The sequence below is a fragment of the Heterocephalus glaber genome, unplaced genomic scaffold (genome assembly GCF_053883595.1).
Source record: "Heterocephalus glaber isolate CG9 unplaced genomic scaffold, H.glaber_assembly_v1.0 deba00000071, whole genome shotgun sequence".
NCBI classification, from domain to species: domain Eukaryota; kingdom Metazoa; phylum Chordata; class Mammalia; order Rodentia; family Bathyergidae; genus Heterocephalus; species Heterocephalus glaber.
The window spans coordinates 19,447,501-19,472,914 of NW_028258137.1; the positions used below are offsets into that span (position 1 = coordinate 19,447,501).

The 25,414-nt window shown below is 37.4% G+C and overlaps 1 protein-coding gene and 1 pseudogene across 5 annotated transcripts in view; both read left to right on the plus strand.

Moving 5' to 3' along the window:
* The window catches only part of Nae1 (NEDD8 activating enzyme E1 subunit 1), a 39,990-nt gene that overhangs the window by 6,199 nt on the left and 8,377 nt on the right, over positions 1-25,414 (plus strand). The window contains exons 1-17 of one of the 5 annotated variants that reach the window (XM_004843093.4): positions 4,361-4,517; positions 7,793-7,896; positions 8,097-8,157; positions 9,110-9,140; positions 9,972-10,043; positions 10,245-10,324; positions 11,967-12,076; positions 13,894-14,003; positions 15,531-15,593; positions 16,026-16,089; positions 16,396-16,487; positions 18,383-18,442; positions 18,530-18,663; positions 20,255-20,330; positions 20,594-20,633; positions 21,928-22,014; positions 22,658-22,750. In XM_004843093.4, coding sequence (XP_004843150.1) covers positions 4,465-4,517; positions 7,793-7,896; positions 8,097-8,157; positions 9,110-9,140; positions 9,972-10,043; positions 10,245-10,324; positions 11,967-12,076; positions 13,894-14,003; positions 15,531-15,593; positions 16,026-16,089; positions 16,396-16,487; positions 18,383-18,442; positions 18,530-18,663; positions 20,255-20,330; positions 20,594-20,633; positions 21,928-22,014; positions 22,658-22,750 — 1,330 coding nt within the window. In that variant the 5' untranslated portion in view covers positions 4,361-4,464. Of the gene's footprint in view, positions 1-4,353; positions 4,518-7,792; positions 7,897-8,096; positions 8,158-9,109; positions 9,141-9,971; positions 10,044-10,244; positions 10,325-11,966; positions 12,077-13,893; positions 14,004-15,530; positions 15,594-16,025; positions 16,090-16,395; positions 16,488-18,382; positions 18,443-18,529; positions 18,664-20,254; positions 20,331-20,593; positions 20,634-21,927; positions 22,015-22,657; positions 22,751-25,414 lie in introns of those variants that run through there. The other 4 variants (XM_004843095.3, XM_021256935.2, XM_087181953.1 and 1 more) reach the window with 4 other exon arrangements.
* LOC147830651 (U2 spliceosomal RNA) lies at positions 15,900-16,022 on the plus strand (annotated as a pseudogene).

Sequence of the window (25,414 nt, forward strand, 5' to 3'; positions counted from 1 at the left end):
GGGTTCCTTTCTCTCCACACCCCCCGCCAGCATTTGTTATTGGTTGATTTCTTGATAGCAGCCATTCTTTCTGGGGTGAGGTAGAATCTCAGTGTTGATTTCATCTGATCTCTCAAATGACCAATGATGTTGAACATTTTTTCATATGCTTATTTGCTGCTTTTACTTCTTTGAGAAATGTCTGTTCATTTCAGATGCCCATTTTTGAATTGGGTCTTTAAATTTGGGGGGTCTGATTTTTTTCAGTTCTTTGTATGTTCTAGATAGTAATCCTTTGTCTGAGGTACAGCTGCTAAAATTTTTTTCCCACATTGTAGGTTGTCTGTTAGCTCTGTTGGTGGTTTCTCTTGCAGTGCAGAAGCTTTTTAATAGGATGAGATCCCAGTTGTTGATTCTTTGTGCCAGTTCCCGTGCTACTGAGGTTTTGTTAAAGTCTTTTCCTATGCCAATGTCTTCAAGAGTTCTACATAACTTATCTTCCAGCAAGTTTAGTGTTTCTGTTTTAATATTTAGATTTTTAATCCACTTCGATTTTAGTTTACTGCGTGGTGATAGATATGGGTCTAGTTTTAATCTTTGGCAGGTTGAAATCCAGTTTTTCCAACATCATTTATTAAATAGGCTATCTTTCCTCCAGTGAGGGTAGTTAGCTCCTTTATCAAAGATGAGGTGGCTGAGTATGTCTGAAGTTGTTTCTGCATCTTCTAATCTATTCCACTGATCCTTGGGTCTGTTTCTTTGCCAGTACCATGCTGTTTTTATCACAGTAGCTTTGTAGTATAATTTCAGGTTGGGGATTGTGATACCCCCTGCCATGTCTCTGTTGCCTAGAATTGCTTTTGCTATTCTAGGTCTCTTCTGGTTCCAAATGAATTTTTGGATTGTTTTCTCTAGTTCTGTGAAGGATATTGTTGGAATTTCAATTGGCATTGCTTTAAATCTATATAGTAGTTTGGGAAGTATGGCCATTTTCACTTTATTCGTTCTTCCTACCCAGGAACAAGGGATGTCTTTCCATTTTCTTATATCCTCCTCAATCTCCTTTTTTCAGAGTGCTGTAGTTTTCAGTGTAAAGGTCTTTTGCTTCCTTTGTTAGGTTGATTCCTAGATATTTCATTTTTTTGGATGCTACTGTAAAAGGAATTGTTTCCCGAATTTCTCTCTCAGTGAGTCTGCTATTTGTGTATAAGAAGGCTATTGTTTTTTGACTGTTGACCTTATATCCAGCAACTCTACTGAATCTGTCAATTACATCTAGAAGTCTTTTGGCCCAGTTTTTTGGGTCTTCTATGTAAAGTATCATATCATCAGCAAATAATGACAGTTTAACTTCTTCCTTTCCTATCTTTATTCCTTTTATTTCTTTCTCTTTTCTAATTGCTGTGGCTAATCTTTCCAGAACTATATTGAACAGGAGTGGTGATAGTGGGCATCCTTCCTTGTCTTGTTCCTGATTTTAGCGTGACAGTTTTTGACCATTTAGTATGATGTTGGCTGTTGGTTTTTCATAGATAGCCTTAATTAGCTTGGGATAAAGACTTTCTATCCCAAATTTCTGTAGCGTTTTTATCATGAATGGGTGTTAGATTTTGTCAAATGCTTTTTCTGCATCTATTGAGATGATCATATGGTTTTTGTCCTTGGCTCTGTTAATATAGTGTATTACATTTATTGATTTATGTATGTCGAACCATCCTTGCATCCCTGGGATAAATCAAACTTGGTCAGGGTGTATGATCTTGATGACCCTCTGTATTCTGCTTGCCAGTATCTTGTTGAGGATTTTTGCATCTATGTTCATTAGGGAGATTGGCCTGTAGTTCTCTTTTTGGGTTGGGTCTTTCCCTGGTTTTGGAATCAAAGTAACACTTGCTTCCAAGAATGAATTTGGAAGCCTTGCTTCCCTTTCAATTTCCTTGATGAGTTTAAAGAGTAATGGTGATAGTTCTTCTTTAAATGTCTTGTAGAATTCAGCAGTGAAGCCATCAGGACCTGGGATTTTCTTTGTTGGTAAATTTTTTATTACATTTTCAATTTCACTCATTGTAATTGGGGTGTTTAGAATTTCAATATATTCTTCATTTAACTTTGGCAGTTCGTATGTATCTAGGAATCTGTCCATTTCTTCTGTGTTTTCCATTTTATTAGAGTACAGGTTCTCGAAGTAGGTATCAATGATCCTCTGGATTTCTGCTGGGTCTGTTGTGACTTCACCTTTTTAGTTCTTAATTGCATGGATTTGAGCCTTTTCTTTCTTTTTTTTTGATAAGGTTGGCTAAAGGTTTATCAATTTTATTTATTCTTTTGAAACACTAATTCTTTGATTCATTGATTTTTTTTGTATTGTTCTCTCAGTCTCCATTGCATTAATTTCTGCTCTGATCTTTATAATTTCCTCTCTTGTATGAGCTTTGGGCTTGTTATGCTCTTCTTTTTCTAGGAGCTTGAGGTTCTGCATTAGGTTATTTATCTGAGTTCTCTGTGTTTTCCTAATATGGGCCTTCACTGCTATGAATTTCCCATGTAGAACTGCTTTCATTGTGTCCCATAGATTCCTGTACATTGCACTGGCATTATCATTTACTGTACAAACTAATTTTTTCTTTAATTTCCTCTGTTACCCATTGGTTGTTCAGGAGGGTGTTATTCAATTTCCATGTGTTTGTGGTAGTTTTGTGGTTTCTTATGTTATTGATCTCCAACTTTGTTGTTCTATGGTCTGATAATATACAGGGGGTAACTTCAATTCTTTTACATTTACTTAGACATGTCCTATGAGCTAGCATGTGGTCTGTTTTGGAGAATGACCTGTGTGCAGAAAATCATGCATTTCTTCACAGGTAATATAGCCTACACACACAGGCACCAGATTTGGGGATATTTCCTTTCATGCTGTCTGTGACTGCAATGAGCATGACAGGCTAAACAGTGAACTTTCATCTACCACCTTTCAACCTTCCTACATTCCCAGGTGTATTTATTATCCCTTATATTTCACCTGTCCAACTGCAGAAGGAAATGTCACAGCATAGCACATGATGAACTGGGAAAGTCTCGTACCTCCATCTCCCATCATTTGTGTTCCATGGGTGCTGGGGAGGAGTCAGGGAAGCATGGGAGGGTGTGCCTCCACCCTGGTCCTTCAGACCAAGCCCAGGGGAAGTGCATTCATCATCATTCCATCATAACTGTCAAGCTGTGTCCTCTCCCATCTCCACCCTAAAGGGATTGAGGGTGGGCCATGGGGATCTGTACTCAGTTTTACTTTATTTCTGGCAATAATTAACCTGAAGATGTCTGTAGGATCTGAGAAAGAGGGAAAGGAATTCTCATCTCTGCCTACCAGTCATTGGGCTTCTCTTTCCTCCCCTTACTTATGGAGTAACCTCCTTCCTTGGCACTTATCTCCAGAGGACATCCATCCTCTTCCAGAAAAGAAGCTTCTTTTCAGGAGTGAGAAGCTTTAAATTCTTTCTTGTTTCTACTTAGGGAGGTTAGGGGGATGGGGGGGTAGAATAAGATAAAATAAAATTTATTGAAATAAATGCATAAATACATTCTTGTTTCTATTTTCATGGTCCTCATAACCTAGCCTCTGCTGTCTCTCAAACCTCCCCTAACCACTTCCTGTTCTTCACCTGACCAACTTCACTAACACCTACAGGCTACTTTGTTGTCTAGAGATGACATCTGCTGTTCCTTCTGCTTAAAATACCCTTCCATCTCCACACATGAAACATTCCTGGAGAGGAGTAAGTTGGGGCTCCTCTATGCACCCCCAGGGCCCGAGGTTCCCTCTGTAGGAGGGTCACATCGTCTTGCTTACTGTCACTCTTGACTCAGAGGACTGTGAACTCTCCAAGAACAGGGCCCAAACTTACTGTCTTTGCTCTGCAGCTGTTCTTGTGGCTCAAAACAGGCCTCAGAACGAAAGAAATGAGTGAACAATAATGATCATGACAATGAAAATTATTTATGCAAGATGTTTTGTATTTAAAATCTCATTTAACCGGACGGAGCCTGCCTCGCAAGCGCAAGGTCCCGAGTTCGATCCCCGGTACACCCCCCCCAATCTCATTTAAGGCTAAAAGACCCCTTCATCCCCATTGCACAGGCGAGCAAACTGAGGATCTGATAGAGAACTATTCTCACAATCAGGGATTAAAATCCAAGTCGGCTTGATTCTGAAGTCTGAATTCCCCACAATCACCGCATGAACAGAGGAACTAACTAGTACACCAGCAGCGCGGGAGAGTCGGAGGCCAGCCACTAGCTTCAGTTTATTTACTCCGGCAATCGACCGAGTATGCTGGGAATTACGGTGACGCGTGCGCTGTACAGCAGCGGCGCCCCCGTGCGGGTTGCGCACAAAAGGTGGCAAAGGGCGCTCAGTGCGCTTGCGCGCGTGGGGAACCGGTGGCGGCGCTCGGTTGCGGGTAGTCTGTTCGGGGTGCGGGCGCGGCCATGGCGCAACCTGGAAAGCTGCTTAAGGAACAGAAGTACGACCGGCAGCTGAGGTGAGCTGGGGCTTACCTAGCCGAGCCGGTAGGCTGGCGAGGTCCCCTGTGTCCCGGCAGTGTTTAAGCTGAGGGCGACGCGGAAGGACCGCCCTAGGGCCTCCTACCAGGCGGGCCCGCCGTGTGGAGCCTGGGGGGCCGGCGCATTTCACCAAGGCCAGGACTCCACTTCCCGAGGGGCGCAGTCTCAGATCAGTCGGGTCCCCATAGTGGCTGCCGCCCCCTCTTCGCTGTACTCAGGCCCCTCGTTTTGCAGAATGGGGGATCAGGAGTAGCCCATCCCCGAGAGAGGCACGGAATGCCAGGTATTGTTCTAAGCCAGCGCTGTCCGATTAGAAATATTTAGCATCGTGCGAGCCGCGTATATACGTAATTATAAATGTTGAAGTACCCACCTTTAAAAAGTACAAATAAATAGGTGAGGTAAATTTTTACAACGTAGTTTATTTAGCCAGGTATGTTGAGAATATTAGTATTTCAACAGTACACGTTGTAAAAAGTTACTGAGATATTTTACTTCCCCCCCCCATGCTGTCTTAGAAATCGGGTATTTTACACTTAGAGCACATCTTATTCCATGCTAGCATCATATCTGGTGCCAGTAGCACGTGTGGCCAAGGGCTACTTCACTTGACGTGGCTAATCCTGGGCTCCTTTCCCACCCTTGCCTTTTCCTTTCTCATTTCTTATTTATTGAGTATCTTTTGTGTGTTGATGAAGATAGTAAAAATGCTTGCTCCCCCTCCTTCCTGGAGTCCCCAAGCCAAAAGAAGTTACAGATTACCTCTAAGGGTCAGAACTTGCATTTGCACCTACAGCCTAGGGCTGTCTTAGGGGATTTAGGTGCTTAGTTCTGAGAGTTCCCTTGAAGCCAAACATTCCTGGTGCTTTATATGTGGGGAAACTGAGTCTTAGAGAAGTTAGGTAATTTACCCAGAGTTCTCCATGTTTTTAAACTCTGGCTTAAAAAAAAATTATTGGTACATTTTAGGTATATAATATAATGATATTCGTTATTGGAAATTTGTACCTTTACATAATATATCTTGGTTTTTATTTTTTCCCCATTCCCCTGTCCTCTCTTCAACCCCTCCACCCCTTCCTATTTACAAAGACTTTGTTTCCATTTTTTCCTTTTCTCATATTAATTCCATTCCCTTCTTTCCTTTCCTCAAACTCTGGCTTCTTTAGAGTTGTTACTCAGTTGCATTATTGCTTCCCGGATTCTGAGGTGAAAGAAAAAAGATGACAGAGGCTTTGTAACTATCATGTTTTCATGTAAATTCTTGGAGCTGTTGTGCTTTGAATACAAGTGTAACAATGTATGATCCAACTGAGAAGATACTTGAGGTTACTAAGCACCAAAAGATTTTTCTACTGAATCTATTCCATTAAATTACTACCAAACTTTACCTTTCATAGCAAGTACTAGTTACTGGTTTGGAAGGGTCAGAGGGAAGCAGAAATAAAATTTTGTGACCAGTAGTAGTCATCAAGTTCTTGGCTCTCAGACCAGCACAAGAGTAGAGAGGATCACTTATTTGGCTTCTTCAAACATCACTGAGAGATGCACCAATATTCTTAGACTCATTCTCCAGCTACCTAAGCATCTATCAATTGAATAGGTGTCCTACTTTTGGGGGGGAGGAACCACAGGTGTTTCCAGTCCATCTTGTTCTTCCAGGATAGTCTTTCATTCATTTGACAGCTGTTTAGTAATCTGCTACCCTGGGTAAAGCCCTGTGTCGGGAGTTGGGGCTTCAGTGGTGAATATATGAGATAATCTGGGCCCTTACAGAGTTTAGAAAAGTGATGGATACTCAGCAAATAAATCAAATGGGGCAGTTGGTTGTGATATGCTCTGCTAAGGAAGGGGGGTTCTACTTTAGATCAGGTGACAGGGAAAGCACATCAGAGTCTTTCTTAGTCTTCTGGGCTGCTAATACTTATCTGGATATGGTGTTTTCTAATGATTTGGGCTCCCCCATACTTCTGTACTGTCAAGAAAAAATAAATCGATTTTTTTTTTGAGTATAAAGCCAACCATTTTGGCCTGGAAGCCATGAAACATGTGATCATGTACTTTCCCTTCGTAATAATATACCAGTGTGAATCAGGTTATAGCATATATTTCTAATACTTATTATATCTTTGTGTTTGTTAATGTATGTATCTGTTAATCATGCAATTAGAATGCCCCCTTTTCCCCTTGTGATACTAGGGAGTGATCCCAGGACCTTCTCCCTGAGCTATGTCCCCAGTCCTTTTTAATTTTGAGACAGGGTCTCTCTAAGTCACTGCATTACTCAGGCCGAGCTCCAACATATGATCCTCCAGCCTCACCCTTCCATCATGCCAGACTTGTGTATTAAAAGCACTTCTTGTGAAGCTTTTCAGATGATAATAATTTTATTTTCTTGGCAAAACTTTTGCTTATTCTTGCAGATGTCACAGTGATAAGTCCTATATCATGACTTTTTTGTGTGTGTGTGGTACTGGGAATCAAATCCAGGGGAGCTCCTCTACTGAGCTTCATCTTCATTCTGTTTTTTAGTTTGAGACGAGGTCTTGCTAACAAGTTGCAGACTGGCCTCAAACTTGTGATCCTTCTGCTTCAGCCTCCTGAGTACCTGAGATTACACCACTGCACTTGGCCTGTGTTAAGGTCTTAAATGTGTTGTAGTGTATCTAGTGTAACTTAGGAGAAATGAAACAGAATAGACTAGGCTTTAAGTGCAAGTCAATGTTTTCTTATTTTGTATAAGAGACAAGAGTCTCATTATTTTGCCCAGACTGGCAGTGAATTTGGCTCAGGAAGTCTTTCTATCTCAGCATCTTGAGTAGCTGGAACTATAGATATGTGCCACTGTGTCTAGCTAAGACACTTTAACAATGATGAGTAGTTACAGAAACTTTCTACCCTGTAAGTTATCTGGTTTGAAAAAAGTAAAGGACATGGGGCCGGGAATTTAGTTCAGTGGTTCCACCGCCTGTCTCACAAGCAAAAGTTCCCGAGTTCAATCCCTGTACCAAAAAAAAAAAAAAGTAAAGGACATGAAGCTGGATGACCAAGTTCTGATTCTGATTTGATGCTCCTTTGCCTACCATGCAAAGTATAATCTTAAGTCTTTAGTAACTCTGCCATGTAATCGCCACAGTACAGGTATTGTATGTATGAACACTTTTAAAGATCAAAGATCACCATTCAGATAGGAAAATTACTGTATATTATGGTGAAAATTTTTAAAATGTTCAATTTGTGTCTTGTTTTGTAGGTTGTGGGGTGATCATGGGCAAGAGGCTTTGGAATCTGCTCATGTTTGCTTGATAAATGCAACAGCTACAGGCACTGAAATCCTTAAAAACTTGGTACTACCAGGTAATGTAGTTTAGTAGTTGTGTTTTAAATTGACTTCTTTAATGTTTTAATCTAGAAATATTCTTTTCTTTTTTTTTTTTTTTCGATACCGGGGATCGAACTCGGGATGTTATGCTTGTGAGGCAGGTGGTGGGACCACTGAGCTAAATCCCTGGCGATAATCTAGAAATAGTCTTAACTGACTCTGTTTTGTCTTCCAGGTATTGGATCATTTACGATTATTGATGGAAATCAGGTCAGCGGAGAAGATGCTGGAAACAAGTGTGTTCTTTTCTTTTCAAATATATACATGTTAGGAAAGACACAACAATATCTGTTTTTGTTTTTGTTTTGGTACTGGGGATCGAACTCGGGTCCTTGTGCTTGCGCAGCAGGCGGCGAAACCACTGAGCTAAATCCCAGCCCAACACAACAATATCATGGACGTGATAGAAGGAAAACCAGAATTTAATTTGTGATCATCTTTGATGTCTTTGGGTGATAGTACAAGTTTCTGCTGTCCTCAACATGGCCCTTTTATTGGTATCTGTAAAGAAAAGTCATATTTTTGCTTACTTGATTGATTATAGCAAGATATGAAGAGAAAAAGGTTTCTTTTTTTTATGGAGCCGTGAGCATTTATCACACTATAGCACTGTGACTGACAATCAGCCTCTTATTTGGGCCATAGAACATGATAGGGGTATGTGTGGACACCTGAATAAAGCTGTTATAGTTTCTTGCAAAAACAAATGGTTCGATATATTTTCTGAGGGTGGTCTGCAGAACACTAATTTTAAAGAAATGTTAATAGGTGCTAAATGGGCCAGTGGTTAAATGAGTTTGAGAAGTGGGACAAATATAGTTAAAATTTCTTTACCATAAAACTTTTTTTTTCTTTACTATAAAACTTTAATATCATGTGTGTTATGTATATTATGAATTTCCAGGAAGGAAATGTGGCATATGATGTTCCCAATTTAAGGCTGGGAACCCTTTTTTCTCAAAGCATCTTTTGAAATTTATATTCTATGATATATAATTTGGGAAGTGTTGATTTATTAGCTCAATTTTATAAGTTTTCATAAGATTTTCTTCCTCTAAGAAGTCTGTTAAAATCATTTTTCAAAAATAGTTTGTTTAAAAAAAGTTTGCTTTATACTATGAATACAAACAAACAACTTTTTCTTTATAGTAACATAAACTTTTTTTTCTTGCTGTTCTATCCCTTTAGTTTTTTCCTTCAAAGGAGCAGTATTGGCAAGGTAAACAATCAATTTGTTGTAGAATATACTTGTGTGTGAGCATCTAATAGTGCAACTGTGTCTTGGTAGCTTTCACTTTTTTTTGTTGTTTTGATTTGGTTTTTTTGAGATAGGGTCTCTCTATGTAGTTCATGCTGGCCTCAAACTTTCAGTGATCCTCCTGCTTCACCCTCCCATGTGCTGGCATTACAGGCGTGCACTACCACACCTGGCAGCTTTCACTTTAAATGAGCTTAGTCTCTGAGAAAGTTAGCTCATTTTTCTAATATGGCAAATCTTTATATGTTTGGTAATTTAAGAATGTAGAAGTTCTGTGTGATTTTACACTTTTCTTTATTAAAGTCTTGAATAACAATATTCAGAAATTGGAGTATTCTGGTTAACAACAGTTTTAATTGACATTAACCAAAAGATTCCTTATTTGTATATTTTAAATACAAAACCTTATCAAACCATGTTAGTGAACCTAGTATAATATTCTCAGTGAAAGTTTAATGTCTGACTGTGTAAAGAATTGTAAATGTGAGTTGTTGGAGTAAGTCTGCACTTGATCCAGGATCACCTGCTATGCAGGGGTTCTTGGTCATTTCTCTGATCAGAAAAGTTGAGGGCAAATAATGTCATTTGAGAATTATGGGTAATGATAGTGCAGCTCTTTTAAGTAATATTATACTTGAGCCTCAGTTTAAACACTGAAAACAGAGTTGTCTCAGCTGTACAAGAAATTTTGGTGGTAGTTTCTCAGCGAGTTTTGCCTCGTCTGTAAATTGGGGGATTACATTTCAACTAAGTTATTTTCTAATTCAAGTCAAATGCTTTGTTTTTTAAAAGAACCGAGCTGAAGCTGCCATGGAGTTCTTACAGGAACTAAATAATGATGTCTCTGGAAGTTTTGTGGAAGAGGTATAATACATACATATATTATTTCTGTACTAAAATATATTTTTTTAATCTAGAAACTTAGAATTTTGAATTTTGTATCATTTAGATTCATTTTGGAATTGAATTTGTTATCTCATTTATTCTAAAATAGCTTACCTGTTTCTGCCTCATTTAATATGGATTGTGAAACTTGAATTTTTTTTTTCCCCTTGTCTTGTTTAGAGTCCAGAAAACCTTCTAGACAATGATCCTTCATTTTTCTGTAGGTTTACTGTTGTGGTTGCAACTCAGCTTCCTGAAAGGTAAATTTTGATGTTAATATGTTCTTAAAAATTTTTTAATTTTACTAGATTTTTGCATAGTTTTATTTTCTCTCTACAGTTTAAGATGTGGTTTCCAAAATTCTTTTTTTTTTTTTTTTTTTGTAGAGTAGAATCTCTAATTGTATAAAAATGCAGAAACTTTGCAAACGGTGTCTGTTTTGGGCTCCTAGGAATACAAGCCTTTGTATAAGAGCATTTCTAGTTCAGTGTTTGATTTGCTATCTTTATTTTTCTGGCAGAGACTCAAAGTAAAGAATCATTTGGGTTGGAAAGTTATTCCCATCCAAGTGGGAATATTTGTGTCTACATTTCCCATTATTTGTTTTTGTATTTTCTTAAATGAGGAAATTCCTCTAGAGTCCAAAATTCTCCAAGCTCTTTGAAAACTTCTCTCTTTTGGGCCTCAATTTTGGGAGCCCTTTCTTCTAAAGAGCTACTTTGGTCTGGATGCTCCTCCACAAAAGCATTTCAAAATGTGATGTTGGTCTCTTTTCTTTTTTCATTAAGTTTATTGGTACGTTTTAGGCATACAATACAGTTACATTCATCATTGGGAACTTGTACCTTTACATGTACCTTTATATGATGTATCTTGGTTCTTATTTTTTCCCCATTCCCCTTCTCTCCCTTCAGCCCCTCCACCCCTCCCTATTTACACTTTGTTTCCATTTTTTTCTTTTCTCATATTTTTTGTGAGAAACTAAAAGTGTAAATAAGGATCAAAATGTATAATTGATGATGTGAAATAGGAAGAAAAGGTCTAAAGGGGTAGGGGAAGTGGGAGAGATAGGGGAAAGGAAAGAAAGGAAAGGAAAAAATATGAGAAAAGGAAAAAAATGGAACCCAAATTCTTAAATTCTGTAGAAATCTTCAATTTGAAGTTCCTGTGTATATTATTCTAGCATTGAAAAGATGTAGAAGAATGAAAATCCTGAAATCTGAAACTTTTTTGGATATATTTAGAGCCTTTAAAGTGAACATTAGAAAAAAATTAAGTGAACATTGGCTACTTTTTAGGATTAAAAGTTAGGTAGAATTGTAGGAATTATTTGGAAATATGTACATGGGATTTATAAGTGTTTTTTCTATGATGGGAGATGTTTACAAAGTGTCAGCAGCATTCTTTTTTTTTTTTTTTTTTTTTGGTGGTACTGGGGATAGAATTCAGGACCTTATGTGCTTGTGAGGGAGGCAGGCATGGCACCAGAGCTAAATCCCAGGCCCAATACAATTTCTTTCTTCCTTTCTTCCTTTCTTCCTTTCTTCCTTTCTTTCTTTCTTTCTTTCTTTCTTTCTTTCTTTCTTTTTTTTTGGGGGGGGGTTACTGGGAATCGAACTCTGGACCTTGCACTTGTGAGGGAGGTGCGGCACAGCATTCTTCCTACTGTTATAAACTAGAGTTTCATATCCCTCTAGTCCAAAAGACATACTCTCCTTGAGACTGCAGTTATGTGAAATTGTTTGCCTTTCACTGTATTCTTGAGCTGCTTATGTAAGTGCAATGATGTATCTTTGTATTTATTATTTAGTAAGAAAGTTGCTTTAAGATATTTTCATTTTTGGCATGTTTCAAACTTGGCATGTTCATTTGCTCATGTTCCTATTTTATTTTGCTTTACAGTACGTTGCTACGTTTAGCAGATGTCCTCTGGAATTCCCAAATCCCTCTTTTGATCTGTAGGACATATGGACTGGTTGGTTATATGAGGATCATTATAAAAGAACATTCAGGTAAAATTGTTGAGCATATGGGGCTTGCTATCAGTTGCTTTAGCTACAATTTTAGAAACTTAGAACCTTAGAAAGTCAATTTTATATTGCAAAGTATTTTTGTAGCAGCGCATCCTGTTATAGGTTCACAGTGGCAGTTAGACTCAACAGGTTTTAATCTGTTTCTTTACCTAGCATAGAAGGATACAAAGCAGAGATATAACAGGTATGGCTTCTTCATCTGATTAGGAGGCCCAACAGCTATGCAAGTACAAGGGTGCCTTGGTTTACAAACTGATTTGTTTTACAATTTGGGGTAAGATGGCTACATTAGTTTTTGTATGGGGAAGATGGCTGTGGTTGTGTTTGTCACCTGAAGTGGTTTGCGAATAGAAGCAAAATCTTGCTGAAGGCTTTTGTTTGCGAACTGAATTGCGTTTTTGGGGGCGGGGGTTTGGTACTGGGGATCTAACTAGGGTCCTTGCGCTTATGCAGCAGGCGGCAAAACCACTGAGCTAAATCCCCAGCCCACGAACCAAATTGTTTGCAAAATGAAGCGTTCATGAACTGAGATATTACTGTACCTACTTTCTTTTGCCCTTTTACTACATAGGGCATGTACAGATTGACACAGGAGAGAGCCAGAGTCATACCACCCTTTTATTCCATTCCCATGCATGCCTTTGGTTCCCCTGGTTCATATGCAGTTCCACATAATAAGGCATTTACCCAGCTACTCTTCCCAAGAAAACAGTTATAGGAGACCAAAATCATGATAAATCTGTATGTGCTCAGGGCTGATATTAGCCCTTTACCCAAAAAAGCTTAATCTTAGATTTTCATTTCACACAGTGTTTATTTGCTCATGAAAGCATTTTCATTCTGTGCCAGCTGTCAACCTGGCACTCTGTTAGTGCAGTGATACCCTTTGGCATTGATGGCATCACTGAGGAGTAGTATCTCAATGGGCAGTTATAGATTTCCAATGATCTAGATAAGGGGTTGGAGCAGAATGCCCATGACTTAGGGAAGATGTTATAGAGATAGGGAAGAGGAGAAGAGGAGGTAGGTAATAAAAGGCAACATTGTTTGCTGTGTCCCTGCCTTTATGTGTATTAATGCATTTACCTTTCCCAAAATCTTTATGAGCCAGATACTATTGTATCTGCTTTTTGCAGATGATGTTGAGGCACAGAGTGATTAAGTTATTTGCCTAAGATCGCATAGTTTGCATGTGTCTCTACATCATGTCTCTTTCTAAACACTCAAATCATGGACTCTCCTATACTGCCCCATGCAGAAAGGAGTATGCAAAGTGAGATTAGGAAGTGGGAGTGACTGGTGTTGGGGCCAAGGAGGCAAAAGTCAAGGATGAGCATCAGGTTTCTAGGTAAAGTTTCTAGGCATTGCTGTCTATCAAAGACCACAAGAGGAAGGAGGGTAGGTTGTCAGATTTTCTCTCTGTATAAATTTTTGTAAGGTTTTTTTGTTTGTCTCTTTGTTTTATTTTGTTTTTTGAGACAGAGTCTTGGTAAGTTGCTAAATTGCCCAGGCTGGATTCAAATTTGTGATCTTCCTGCCGCAGGTGCCTAGAGTACTGGGGTTATAGGCATGAACTATCATGCTTAGATAAACTTTTATTAAAACTTACAGCCCATTTAAGATCTGTGCATTCACTATGTGAAATTATACCTCAATAACTGAAAAATATACCTAGGTCCTGTGACCATGTAAGAATTACCAGTTTCCTAAATTCCTATAATGTAGCATATTACCACAGTACTACTAAAGAATTAAGTTTGTTTTTTTGTTTTTTTTTTGGATTATTTGTTTCACAGTAATAGAATCTCATCCAGATAATACATTAGAGGATCTACGACTGGATAAGCCATTTCCTGAACTGAAAGAACATTTTCAGTCTTATGATTTAGATCATATGGAAAAAAAGGTTGGTAGTGTGTGTTCCTTACATTTATAGATAGGCAAAATACTTGTTCAACCTAAAATTTTTGAATTATGCCACTGTAAGAAAATATCATGAACCTCCATATTTTGTCATCCATATTACACAATAACAGCACTACCTTGTTTTCAATAAATTTATTTTTCTCCTAAATTCAAAAGACATTTTTATTGAAGAAATGCGTATAAACTGAATATCTCTGGATAATCACCATCCAGACACATTAATGTATCTTAGAAGGCCTCTTCATGGTCTTTTTCTAAATAAAAATTTTTAAAAATAGTTTGAGCTGGGTGTGGTGGTGCACACTTGAAATTTCAGCTACTTGGCAGGCTGAAGTAGGAAGATCACAAGTTGAAGAACAGCCTGGACTACATAGTGAGGCTCTGCTTCAGAAAGAAAAAAGGGGGAGTTTGAATATACCCAGGTAGAGTATCAGTGTCATGTGCTTGTGATCCCAGTATTTGGGAGGCTAAGGCAAGGGATTGCTTGAACACATGTAAGACTAGCCTGAGGAACATAGTTTGACCTCATCCCCCTGCAAAAAAAAAAAAAATGAATTTGGGAAGGATAGTTGTTGAAATTGAGCCTCTTGAAACTTAAAATTACCCAGGTAACTATATATTTACTGCAGAAATAATACTATTTATAATAGGCTATATAATTTTTTTCCTTTGGGTGGTACTGGGGATTGAACCCAGCACCTCACATTGAGCTACATCCCCAGGCTTATTTTGAAAAAGAACCTCACAGAGTTGCCCAGGCTGAGCTGGAACTTGTGATCCTTCTGCCTTAACCTTCTTAGTGGGGATTGCAGGCATGTGCCACCATGCCCAGCCAGACTATAAATATAAAGAGCATATATATTTTTCCCAGCTACATATTAATGTGCAAGTGTTTTGGGCTTTTTTGGGGGGGATAGTTGAGAAAGATCTCCCTACAGTCTAGGCTAGCCTCAAACCTACTGTAACCCAGGCTTACCTTAAACATATAATCCTCCTGCTTCAGCCTCCCAAGTGTTGTGATTACAGCCATGTACCACCACACCCAGGTATTTATTTGGTTCATCAAAAAACACAAAGAAGATTTTCTTAGCCTAGGATTGGTATCTGTGTTTTTTTGTTTTTGTTTTTGTTTTTGGTACTGGGCATCAACTCAGGACCTTGCGCCTACCTACCTACGAGGCAGGTGTGGTGCCATTGAGCTAAATCCTTGGCCCCTTAGGCTTGGTATCTGAAAGAGATTTGAACTATGTTTGGGAGTGGCAGTCTCTGAGCCTATTTTCTTGCTAGGAAAATGGGAGTATAGTACATACTTGACATCGTGGACACTGCCTCTAAAAAAAAATGTCTAAATTAGTCCTTATTACCCCAGTGTATTTTCCTGTGCTCATTATTTTACATATATCAGAAGATAATCATAAATATTGTTGAATTTTGAAAATCCTATGATGTAGTGAAGAATTAATGTTAACTAATACTGTTATTTTCTTTGATTTGTCTTTCATTTTAGGACCATAGCCATACTCCATGGATTGTGATCGTAGCTAAATATTTAGCTCAGTGGTATAGTGAAGTATGTCCTTTTTTAAAAAAATTGTATATATAAATATATTCAATTTATTATAGAGAATTTCTGTAAAAGGGAATGGGAGATTAATTTTTTCTTTGAGGAGTTGTAGGGTAGGTTGGAGCTTTTAAATTTAAATCTAGCAGCTCTTTCAATACTGATATTTTTATTTAAAAATAGAAATTTGAATAGGTGTCATTCTTAAACTAATAATGGGAAATGAATGTAGAGAAATGATTTTCAGTTGCTGTTTTCTAGCAAGTGAGTCTCATTTCACTGAGGAGTGTATTTGTTGATAGAATCTCATGTGGAATCACTTCTCGGCCTTTTGGCTAAGATCAAGTGTAGAATCTCATGTGGAGAATGGGGAAAACTTTGGACTCTGAATTTCCGTATTTTGAGTTTTTAAATATATTTTTAAAATTTTCACCAATTTAGACAAATGGACGAATTCCTAAAACCTATAAAGAAAAAGAAGACTTCAGAGATTTGATTAGACAAGGTAATATGGGATGTGATTAAATATTATATAAAGTTTAAATCAAGTTGCTTGAAGCACGTATTCAATTTCTTTTAGCACCTTTGTCAGGTGATGCCATCATGAGCTTTTATTTTACTTTTCCTCTGGAGAGGTAAAGGAGCCATTTCTTGTATGGTTTTAAGAAGGACAAATGATAAGCTGTTTCTTCTTAAGGTTCAGTATTCTGATCCTCCCTTAGAATCTGACGAGATTATTTCTATAATGTTGAGAGTAGAAAGAGTAAGATGAAAATGGCTATTGTTTGTTAACCATTTTCCATTTTAATAGGGATTTTGAAGACTGAAAGTGGAACTCCAGAAGATGAAGAGAATTTTGAAGAAGCTATTAAAAATGTGAACACAGCACTAAATACAACTCAGGTATTAAGAGTTACTGAAGGAAAAAAAAAAGTTACTGAAGGGTTCATATAAAAAAGATGTTTTCTGAAGTCCTCAGATGTGAAAGTTGATTATAACAATTTAAGTTAATATTTCTTAAATATATAGTTAGAAATAAATATCTATAACAGCTTTATTTATTAGAAGTATGTGATTTATAAATAGTAAAATAGTTTGGGGGTAAAAACTATGTAATGAAGGTGATTGTTTTGCCAATCCAAAATAGTGCTTCGTGGAAAGTTTTGTTACCCTCCCTTTTCTTCTGTTAGTAATTATTTGGATATAATGGAAGGTGTTGTTAATGACATTGTATACTTCAAAACTTATTTGGAGGACAACTCACCTTTTGTTATGATGTGATTTTGTTATTGAAGTCTGCTAGTGAGGATTTTGAGTAACTTTGTGTTAACACACCTGATGATTAAGTTAGAATGTTCTTACATTTGGAAACAGCTGCCTTTCACATTGAGGAAGGCTCTTAACCTATCATTGCAAACTTTTTGAAGACAATGAAATAGTGTTGCTAAGTGATTAAAGTGTATATTTCATGAATCAACATTCTGGGGTAATGAAAATTTCTATGTCTTAATTGAAAAGATGGTTGAAAAAATATATGTATAGTTATCAAAGTGCATCAGATTATATGTATAAGATCTGTGCCTTTCATTGAGTATGAAATTTATCTCAGTTTTTTAAATACAGTTCTCGTGGCTGAGGACAGTAAACTAAATAGATACAAATGCACTAGTTGCTTTGAACAAAATTGGAGTAGCATAGCTGGGAAGGTGGCACACACCTGTAATCCCAGCACTTAGGAGGCTGAGGCAGGAAAATCACTGCAAGTTCAAGGCCAACCTGCTAATAGTGGCCTCAAGACCAGCCTGAACTACATAGTGAATAGCGAGACTCTGATTCAAAAAACAAACAACATTGGAGCAGAAGGAGTTCAGCATAATGGGGCAGAATGGGGTCTGGGTTCGGGTGGCAGTCTTAGATGAGGGTCAGGGAGACTCTCAAAAGGATGCATTTAAGCAGATGCCTGAGAGAAGTAACTTGCAGAGATATAGTGGAAGAGCTTTTCAGGTAGAGAAAGTATATGCAAAGGTCCTGATAGGGAGAAAGCCTAACATTTGTTCAGGTATCAAGAGGAAAGCCAAAGTGATTGGAGTGAAGAAGGGAAAAGTGGTGGGAAGGATTTGTATTTGGAGAGGCAGAAAGGGCCTTGAAGACCATTGAAGGGTTTTGAGCATGGAAGTGGTATGATATGCTTTATATTTCTGAAAGGTCATTTTGGCTCTTGTGAGAATAGAATGGAGGGGGCGGGAATGGAAGCAAAGAGAACAGTTGGTTATCACTAAAATTTCTTTTTTTCCACACAGTAGAATCAAAGCCTACAATTTTTATAGTTTTTATTAATGTCTGATGGTCTTGCTGGCAATAGAATAGCATAATTTAATTATTTAGGGGTTTGGGTTTTTTTAAGTGGTTTTTCTCTTTCAACAGCCTCTAGTTTAGGGTGCAGGGATTTCAGATTTTTGACAAGATGGAAATCCATGCAAAACTGCAAATCTGATCAAGTAGTAATGTCTGTAATCTTTGTCTTCGGATGTAACTGTAAAGTGAGTTATTTTGGCTCCTTCTTTACACCACTTATAGAATAGGCTGGTCTTGAATGCTGACAAGTGGGCAAGAGAGGGCTTTCTTCTATTTTCTTTTCCTGCGTCAGAGTTCCATCTGGTCAGATTCTAAATGAAACGAAATAAAAAGTTGGTATTTTACTACACTTTGAGAATTCAGAAAAGTTATCGGAAGAAATATTATTGACTTATGAAAGGCAGGAAAATTCTTAGTATAAATATTTCATGTTCTTTTGTTAGATTCCAAGCAATATTGAAGATATATTTAATGATGATCGCTGCATAAATATTACAAAACAGGTAACAATAAGAAATAAACATTATGCTCCTTTAATCTCTGTATCAAAATAAAACACCACTTAATGTTAATTTTTCTTATTCTTTTAGACTCCACCATTTTGGATTTTGGCTCGTGCCTTAAAGGAATTTGTAGCCAAAGAAGGTCAAGGAAATTTACCAGTTCGAGGCACCATTCCTGATATGATTGCAGATTCAGGCAAATATATAAAACTCCAAAATGTGTGAGTCACTGTTTTCAAACTATGTAACAATTTGATCTGTTTACACTGGGGAGAAACATTTCAGCAGTCAGAAATCAAATGGAAGTCTAGTATAACTTAATTGCTTTAAAAGTACAGGGCTGGGGATTTAGCTCAGTGGTTCTGCTGCCTGCCTCACAAACGCAAGGTCCTGAGTTTGATCCCCGGTACCAAAAAAAAAAAAAAAAAAAAAAAGTAAAAACTTGCAGACTTTTTTTTCTTAATAGATTCAGTTTTATTTGTTTGTTACTTGAGACAGAATGTCTTGCTATGCAGTCCAGGCTGAGCTTAAACTCACAGTGATCCTCCTGCCTCAGCCTCCTGAGTGCTGGAATTACAGGCCATCTTATCTAGAAATAGATTTTATTTTGTAGAGCAGTTTTTGTTTCAAACAATAAAATTGAGTGGAAAGTATAGAGAGTTCCCATGTATCTCTAAGGACCAATTTTTTCTTTGCCATTTCAGTATAAAACCTAACATTTGATTATTTACTCTGTGTTATAACTATTCTATACAATACCATATCAACCTTATGAGATTCTGTTATACCTGTGTTACTGATGAGGAAACTAAAGCCTAAAAAAGGTCAGATAGCTGGTAAATGACAAAATCAAGATTTGAACCTCTTGAAACCTAGAGCCTTTACTCTTAGCCATGGCCTATCTATAACTTTTAAACTGTGAAGTCTTTAGTTTTTATGAATTCTTATCATTAATCTTTTAAAGTTTAAAGAATCCATCACTGTAGATACTTACCTGTTATCCCAGGGATCATTAGCCTGACCCAGACAGCTGTTGTAGGAATGGGTCTCCATGGATGTTATCTTTGTGTAGTTGGGGCATGCTGCTGATGAATCCTTAGTCACTGGCTTTGTGTGCTCAAGAGTCAAGCAGTGTCAAGAGATCTCAGTTACCATCTAATGAATCTTGGTTTCTTGTCCTGGTCTAAGTGTTGAACTACTCAAAACTTGAGAAAAGTCAGTTGAAGATTGAAAAAAGTATAACCTCACTTGGAAGTTGTAAGCTTAAACACTGATCATTATTAGAGGGAGAAATGTAAATAGGCCTAAAGAAAAGTTTTGCATGAATTTGTAGATGGACAGTTTTGAAGTTTTTAACTTGCCTTGGACTTCACTTCAAGAAGTTAATTCGTGTTCATCAGTGACCTAATTTCTTAATTCCTCTGTTGAAGAAGCCTGGGGCATAGATCCCTTTAGGAGATAGGTTTAAGTTGGATACTGTTAATTATGGTGGCAGTATTGGTTTTAGTAGGCCCCAAGAGGGTCACCGATACTGCAAAGATTGCTGACCACTAAAAGGTGCTGTTAGTGGCATTTCTTTTGCATTTTCACATTTCACGTTTCTGTGACAGTATGTTTTCATTGAAAAGAAATTTTGTTTGCTTTATTGTGATAATTTAAAATTTGCCAATCTCAGAATTTTTTTTTTTTTTTTTTTTTGGTACCAGGGATCGAACTCTGGTCCTTGCGCTTGCAAGGCAGGCTGTGGAACCACTGAGCTAAATCTCCGGCCCCAAAATTTATTAATTGTAACTTTTTGTATTTTTTTTTCAGTTACCGTCAAAAAGCAAAGAAAGATGCTGCTGCTGTGGGCCATCATGTTGCCAAATTGTTGCAGTCCATTGGCCAGGTAAACTGCTAGGCACACTGGGCCTTTGATAGTATATCTCCCACAGGAGACCTGATCACAAAACTCCAGCACAGCAGTTCTTTAGAGGGTACATTCGCCTGCCTACCTAATGAGAATACCTGTTAAAAAGAAACAGGTTGTTTTGGAAGTGCGCTCTCAGCTCTTGGAAAGAGCTTCCTGATCGCAGAGCCATTAGCTTTTTGCCATACCTTCTGTTAATCTTCTCTTGTACTGGAGCAAAACCTGCATTTATCTCTTTACAGGCACCAGAATCCATTTCAGAGAAAGAATTAAAATTACTCTGTAAGTCTCCTTGAATTAATTTCCTTATTTTGCTTGATAAAAATGTGCCATAGGGAATGTTTGCAAAAATCTCAAATGGTTGAAATTTTAAATTTCCCATGGTCTTAATGGGATTGATCAATTAATTCATCTTTTTTTTCTTACAATAAAATAAATGGAGAGGGGTTTTTTTTGGTTTGTTTTTATTTGTTTTTTTTTAGTTTTTTGAGATAGGGTCTCGCAGTGTGTAGTTCAGGCTGGCCTTGAACTCATGGCTTAGTAATTTTAAGGTAAATTATGTCTGAAGACTTAGAGTATAAAGTCTTGGGTCACATATATATGGACAATAATGGTTTAAATACTCTTTTTTTCTTTTTCTTATTTTGGTACCAGAAGTTGAACTTAGGGCCTTGCACTTGCTATATAGGCGCTGTGCCGCTGAGCTACATCCCTGGCCCTTTACCCATTTTGATCTATGGTAAATGACTATAAGGGAATTAAGAATTAGCCATCTAGTTTCAGAGTGGCTGGGCTTCTGGGATCATCTCCATAATTCCTCAGTAGGAAAAACATTTTCTTTTCTATTTAAGAGTTGCAGAATAATAAAAAAGTCTGTTTTACATGCTGTCTGAAGACTTATATTTTGCATGCTTCCCCTCCTTAAGACATTCTAAGATATCTATTTCATGACTTTTCTACAGTGCCTGCTTTGGCTCAGTTTTAATGTTTTGTTACACTGCTAATCTTGCTCCTGGTGTATGCATCAGTCATTTGTTCTATTAGATTATATGATACCAGATTAAAAGTCAGATGTTGAGTATTTGAGAATTTGTTCTGTCCACTGTGGCATGTTTAAAAATTTCCATAATATAATGTTTGTTTAAGCCTTACATATTCCAAGAGCACAATATATAACATTATCCCCTTTAGGACTATTTATCCACAATAATGATGAAAACTACTGTTTATTGAGCCATATCAGGCATTGCGTTAGGTATACACTTTATACTCTTGTCACATTTGATCCACAGAACTCTCACAAGTAGACAGTTTTACAAATAACAAACTGAAGCTAAAGAGATGCCATCGCCTTCTTACTCAGTGCTGAACTAGTTGATATGCCAAGCATATCAACTTAAGATGAGTTGTGTTCTGCTGCCTTCTCTGCTAACCATTAGAGCCAAATAGAAGACATTTCTTCATAGTCTCATGTTTGTGAAGGGTACATACAAAATTTCATGTTCTTAAGGTGACCTTTAATTTGAATATTGACTTGTTACAACCATTATTTCCATAAAGTCTTTCCTGTGTTCAGGTAGCAATTCTGCATTTCTTCGAGTGGTGAGATGTCGCTCCTTAGCTGAAGAATATGGTGTGAATACAATGAACAAGGACGAAATCAGTAAGTATAATAACTTTCTGAGTGGCACAGTGGTATACCCTGTAATCCCAGCTCATAAGGAGGCTGACACAGAAGGACTGCAGGTTTGAAGCCAGTCTGAGCAACATAGTGAGAATATGTCTTAAAAAATAAAAGGGTTGTGGATTTAGCCCAGTGTGTCAGGCCCTGAGTTCAATCCTGAGTACCTTAATAAACAAACAAAAAAAAACCTTGAAAGATATAAATATTTTGTGTATAGGAGTGTTGAGGTGTGGTGATAATATAAAAACTAATGTGCTAGTCTAGTTTTATTCTATAAACCTATTCAAGTAATTTTAATTTGTATTATATAAAAACTTAACATACATAAAATTATTTTTAAGTCATCAGGTCCTTAATATGCTGTACATAAGAGCTAATGTCATCTGACTACTTTCATGGAGATTCTGTGGCTCCAGCTAGTAGTCTGTAAAACCAGTGGGTAACGTTTTAATGTTTTTCCCTTTATATTATTATTATTTACCAACTTCTGTTTTATTGTCACAAAATATTTAAATTTTGTGGCAATATTGTCTTGTATCCTGAAACTTGAGGATATAGTAATTTTTCATCCTTTGTGTGTTTCACATAACGCAACTTATTCTGATTTTTTTCGCCCTTTTAGTTTCCCGCATGGACAATCCAGATAATGAAATAGTATTGTACTTACTGTTACGGGCTGTTGATAGATTTCATAAACAACATGGTAGATATCCAGGTAAGAATAGCAATGAAATTACCAAATATAATAAAATCTTGAGTAAACACTTGAATTGAATCTTAAAGTATTTTCTGGGTATTTATAACAGTGGTACTTAAATTTCATTTTGTGAACAGATTATACCTAATTCATCACAGACAGGAACTACCATCTATATTTTAAGTATAACTGTTTGCAGATAGTGAGTGAATCTAAACTATTATAGAGGACTGCTGTTGTAAGACTCCACTAAATTTCATCTAGTAGAATAGGGAAGTCACAGGAAGTATGCCACTGACTTCTAACTCACAACTTTGGAGGTATAGAGATTTCTTTGTTCAATGTCTATTTTGTGTTGTCTGAAAGTGTAATAAGAGAATTGGCAAGATCTATGGTTCCTCAGAATATTTTTATTCTTGATAATTTTAACTGTGCAGGATTATTACATAGCAACACATCCTAGACATATCATAAACCTCTTGTCCCAACTAAAGTAGTATGCCCCCAGTTTATCGTCATAATGAGCAAATTTACCAGAAGGAAAAAAAGTAATAACCAAATATGTATTGCTTTATTTATATTACTTAATTAGAATATATTCTGGTTATTTATTGCATAATAAGCTACTTCAAAACTAACGGTTTAGACAAGTTATTATCTTCCATGATTTTGTGGATTGACTGGGCTCTGGCAGCTTCTTTTTTTTTTTTTTTTTGTATTAAATTCTTTTATTGGTACATTGTAGGTGTACAACACAGTTACATTTCTCATTGGGAATTGTACCTTTATATAATGCATCTTGGTTCTTATTTATTCCCCATTCCTAGCCCTCCCTTCACGCCCTCCACCCTTCCCTATTTCCATTTTTTCCATTTCTCATCATTTTTTCCTTTCCCTTCTTTCCTTTCCTCTGTGCCTCCCACTACCCTTACCCCTTTGGACCTTTTATTCCTATTTTACATTATCGATTATTCATTCTAATAATTGGTACATTTTAGGTATACAATATAATGACATTCATCATTGGATACTTGCACCTTTACATAGTCTCTCTTGGTTCTTGTTTTTCATCTTTGCCCAGCCCTCCCTTCAACCCCTCCAGCCCTCCCTATTTACAAAGAGTTTGCTCCTATTTTTCCATTTTCTCATATTAATCCCATTCCCTTCTATCCTTTCCCTTAGCCCTCCCACTTCCTTCCCCTTTGCCCCTTTTCTTCCTATTTCACATTACCTATTATACATTTAGTCCTTATTTACACTTTCAGTTTCTCACACCAGAGAAACTATTCGATATATACACGTGTGTCCTATTTATTTCACTTAAGAGTATTGCCTCAATGTGCATCCACTTAGCTATAAATGTCTCTAATTTCTCATTTTTTATGGCTGAGTAGTACTCCATTTTATTAAAAAACCACATTTTCTTTATCCAGTCTCCAGTTGATGGGCATTTGGACTGTTTCCAAGTTTTAGCTATTACAAACTGCGCTGCTATGAACATGGGTGCACATATATCACTGTGGTATGATTCTTTTAATTCTTTGGGGAAGATCCCCAGCAGTGGAATAGCGGGGTTAGATGGGACTTCCAGTCCTAATTCTTTGAGGTATCTCCATACTGATTTCCACAGTGCTTGCACCAGTCTACACTCCCACCAGCAGTGGAGCAGGGTTCCTCTTTCCCCACAGCCCCGCCAGCATTTGTTATTGGTTGATTTCATGATAGCAGCCATTCTTTCTGGAGTGAAGTGGAATCTCAGCGTTGTTTTCATTTGCATCTCTCGAATGACCAGTGATGTTGAACATTTTTTCATGTATTTATTTGCTATTTCTACTTCTTTGTCTGAGAAATGTCTGTTCATTTCAGATGCCCATTTTTGGATTGGGTCTTTAAATTTGGGAGGTCTGATCTTTTTAAGTTCTTTATAGATTTGAGACTGTAGACCTTTGTCTGAGGAAGAGCAGGTGAAGATTTTTTCCCACATTGTGGGTTGTCTCTTCACACTGCTGGTGGTTTCTTTTGGTGTGCAGAAGCTTTTTAATAAGAAGAGATCCCATTTGTTGATTGTTTGTGCTAGTTCACAGGCAACTGACGTTTTGTTCATAAAATCTTTTCCTACACCAATGTCTTCAAGGGTTCTACCTAACCTCTGTTCCAACTGGTTCAGAGTTTCTATTTTAATATTTAGATCTTTAATCCATTTCGATTTTACTTTAGTGCATGGTGAGAGATACAGGTCTAGTTTTAATCTTTGGCAAGTTGAAGCCCAATTTTTCCAGCACCATTTATTAAAGAGGCTATCTTTCCTCCAGTGAGGGTGTTTGGCTCCTTTATCGAAGATGAGATGGCTGAGTGTGTCTGGTGTTGTTTCTGCATCTTCTAATCTGTTCCACTGGTCCTCAGGTCTGTTTCTTTGCCAGTACCATGCTGTTTTTATCACAGTAGCTTTGTAGTGGAGTTGCAGGTTGGGGATTGTGATATCCCCTGCCATGCCTCTGTTACCTAGAATTGCTTTTGCTATTCTGGGTCTCTTCTTGTTCCAAATGAATTTTTGGATTGTTTTCTCGAGGTCTATGAAGTATGCTGCTGGGATCTCAATTGGAATTGCATTAAATCTATATAGCAGTTTTGGAAGTATGGCCATTTTCACTATATTAATCCTTCCTACCCAGGAGCAGGGGA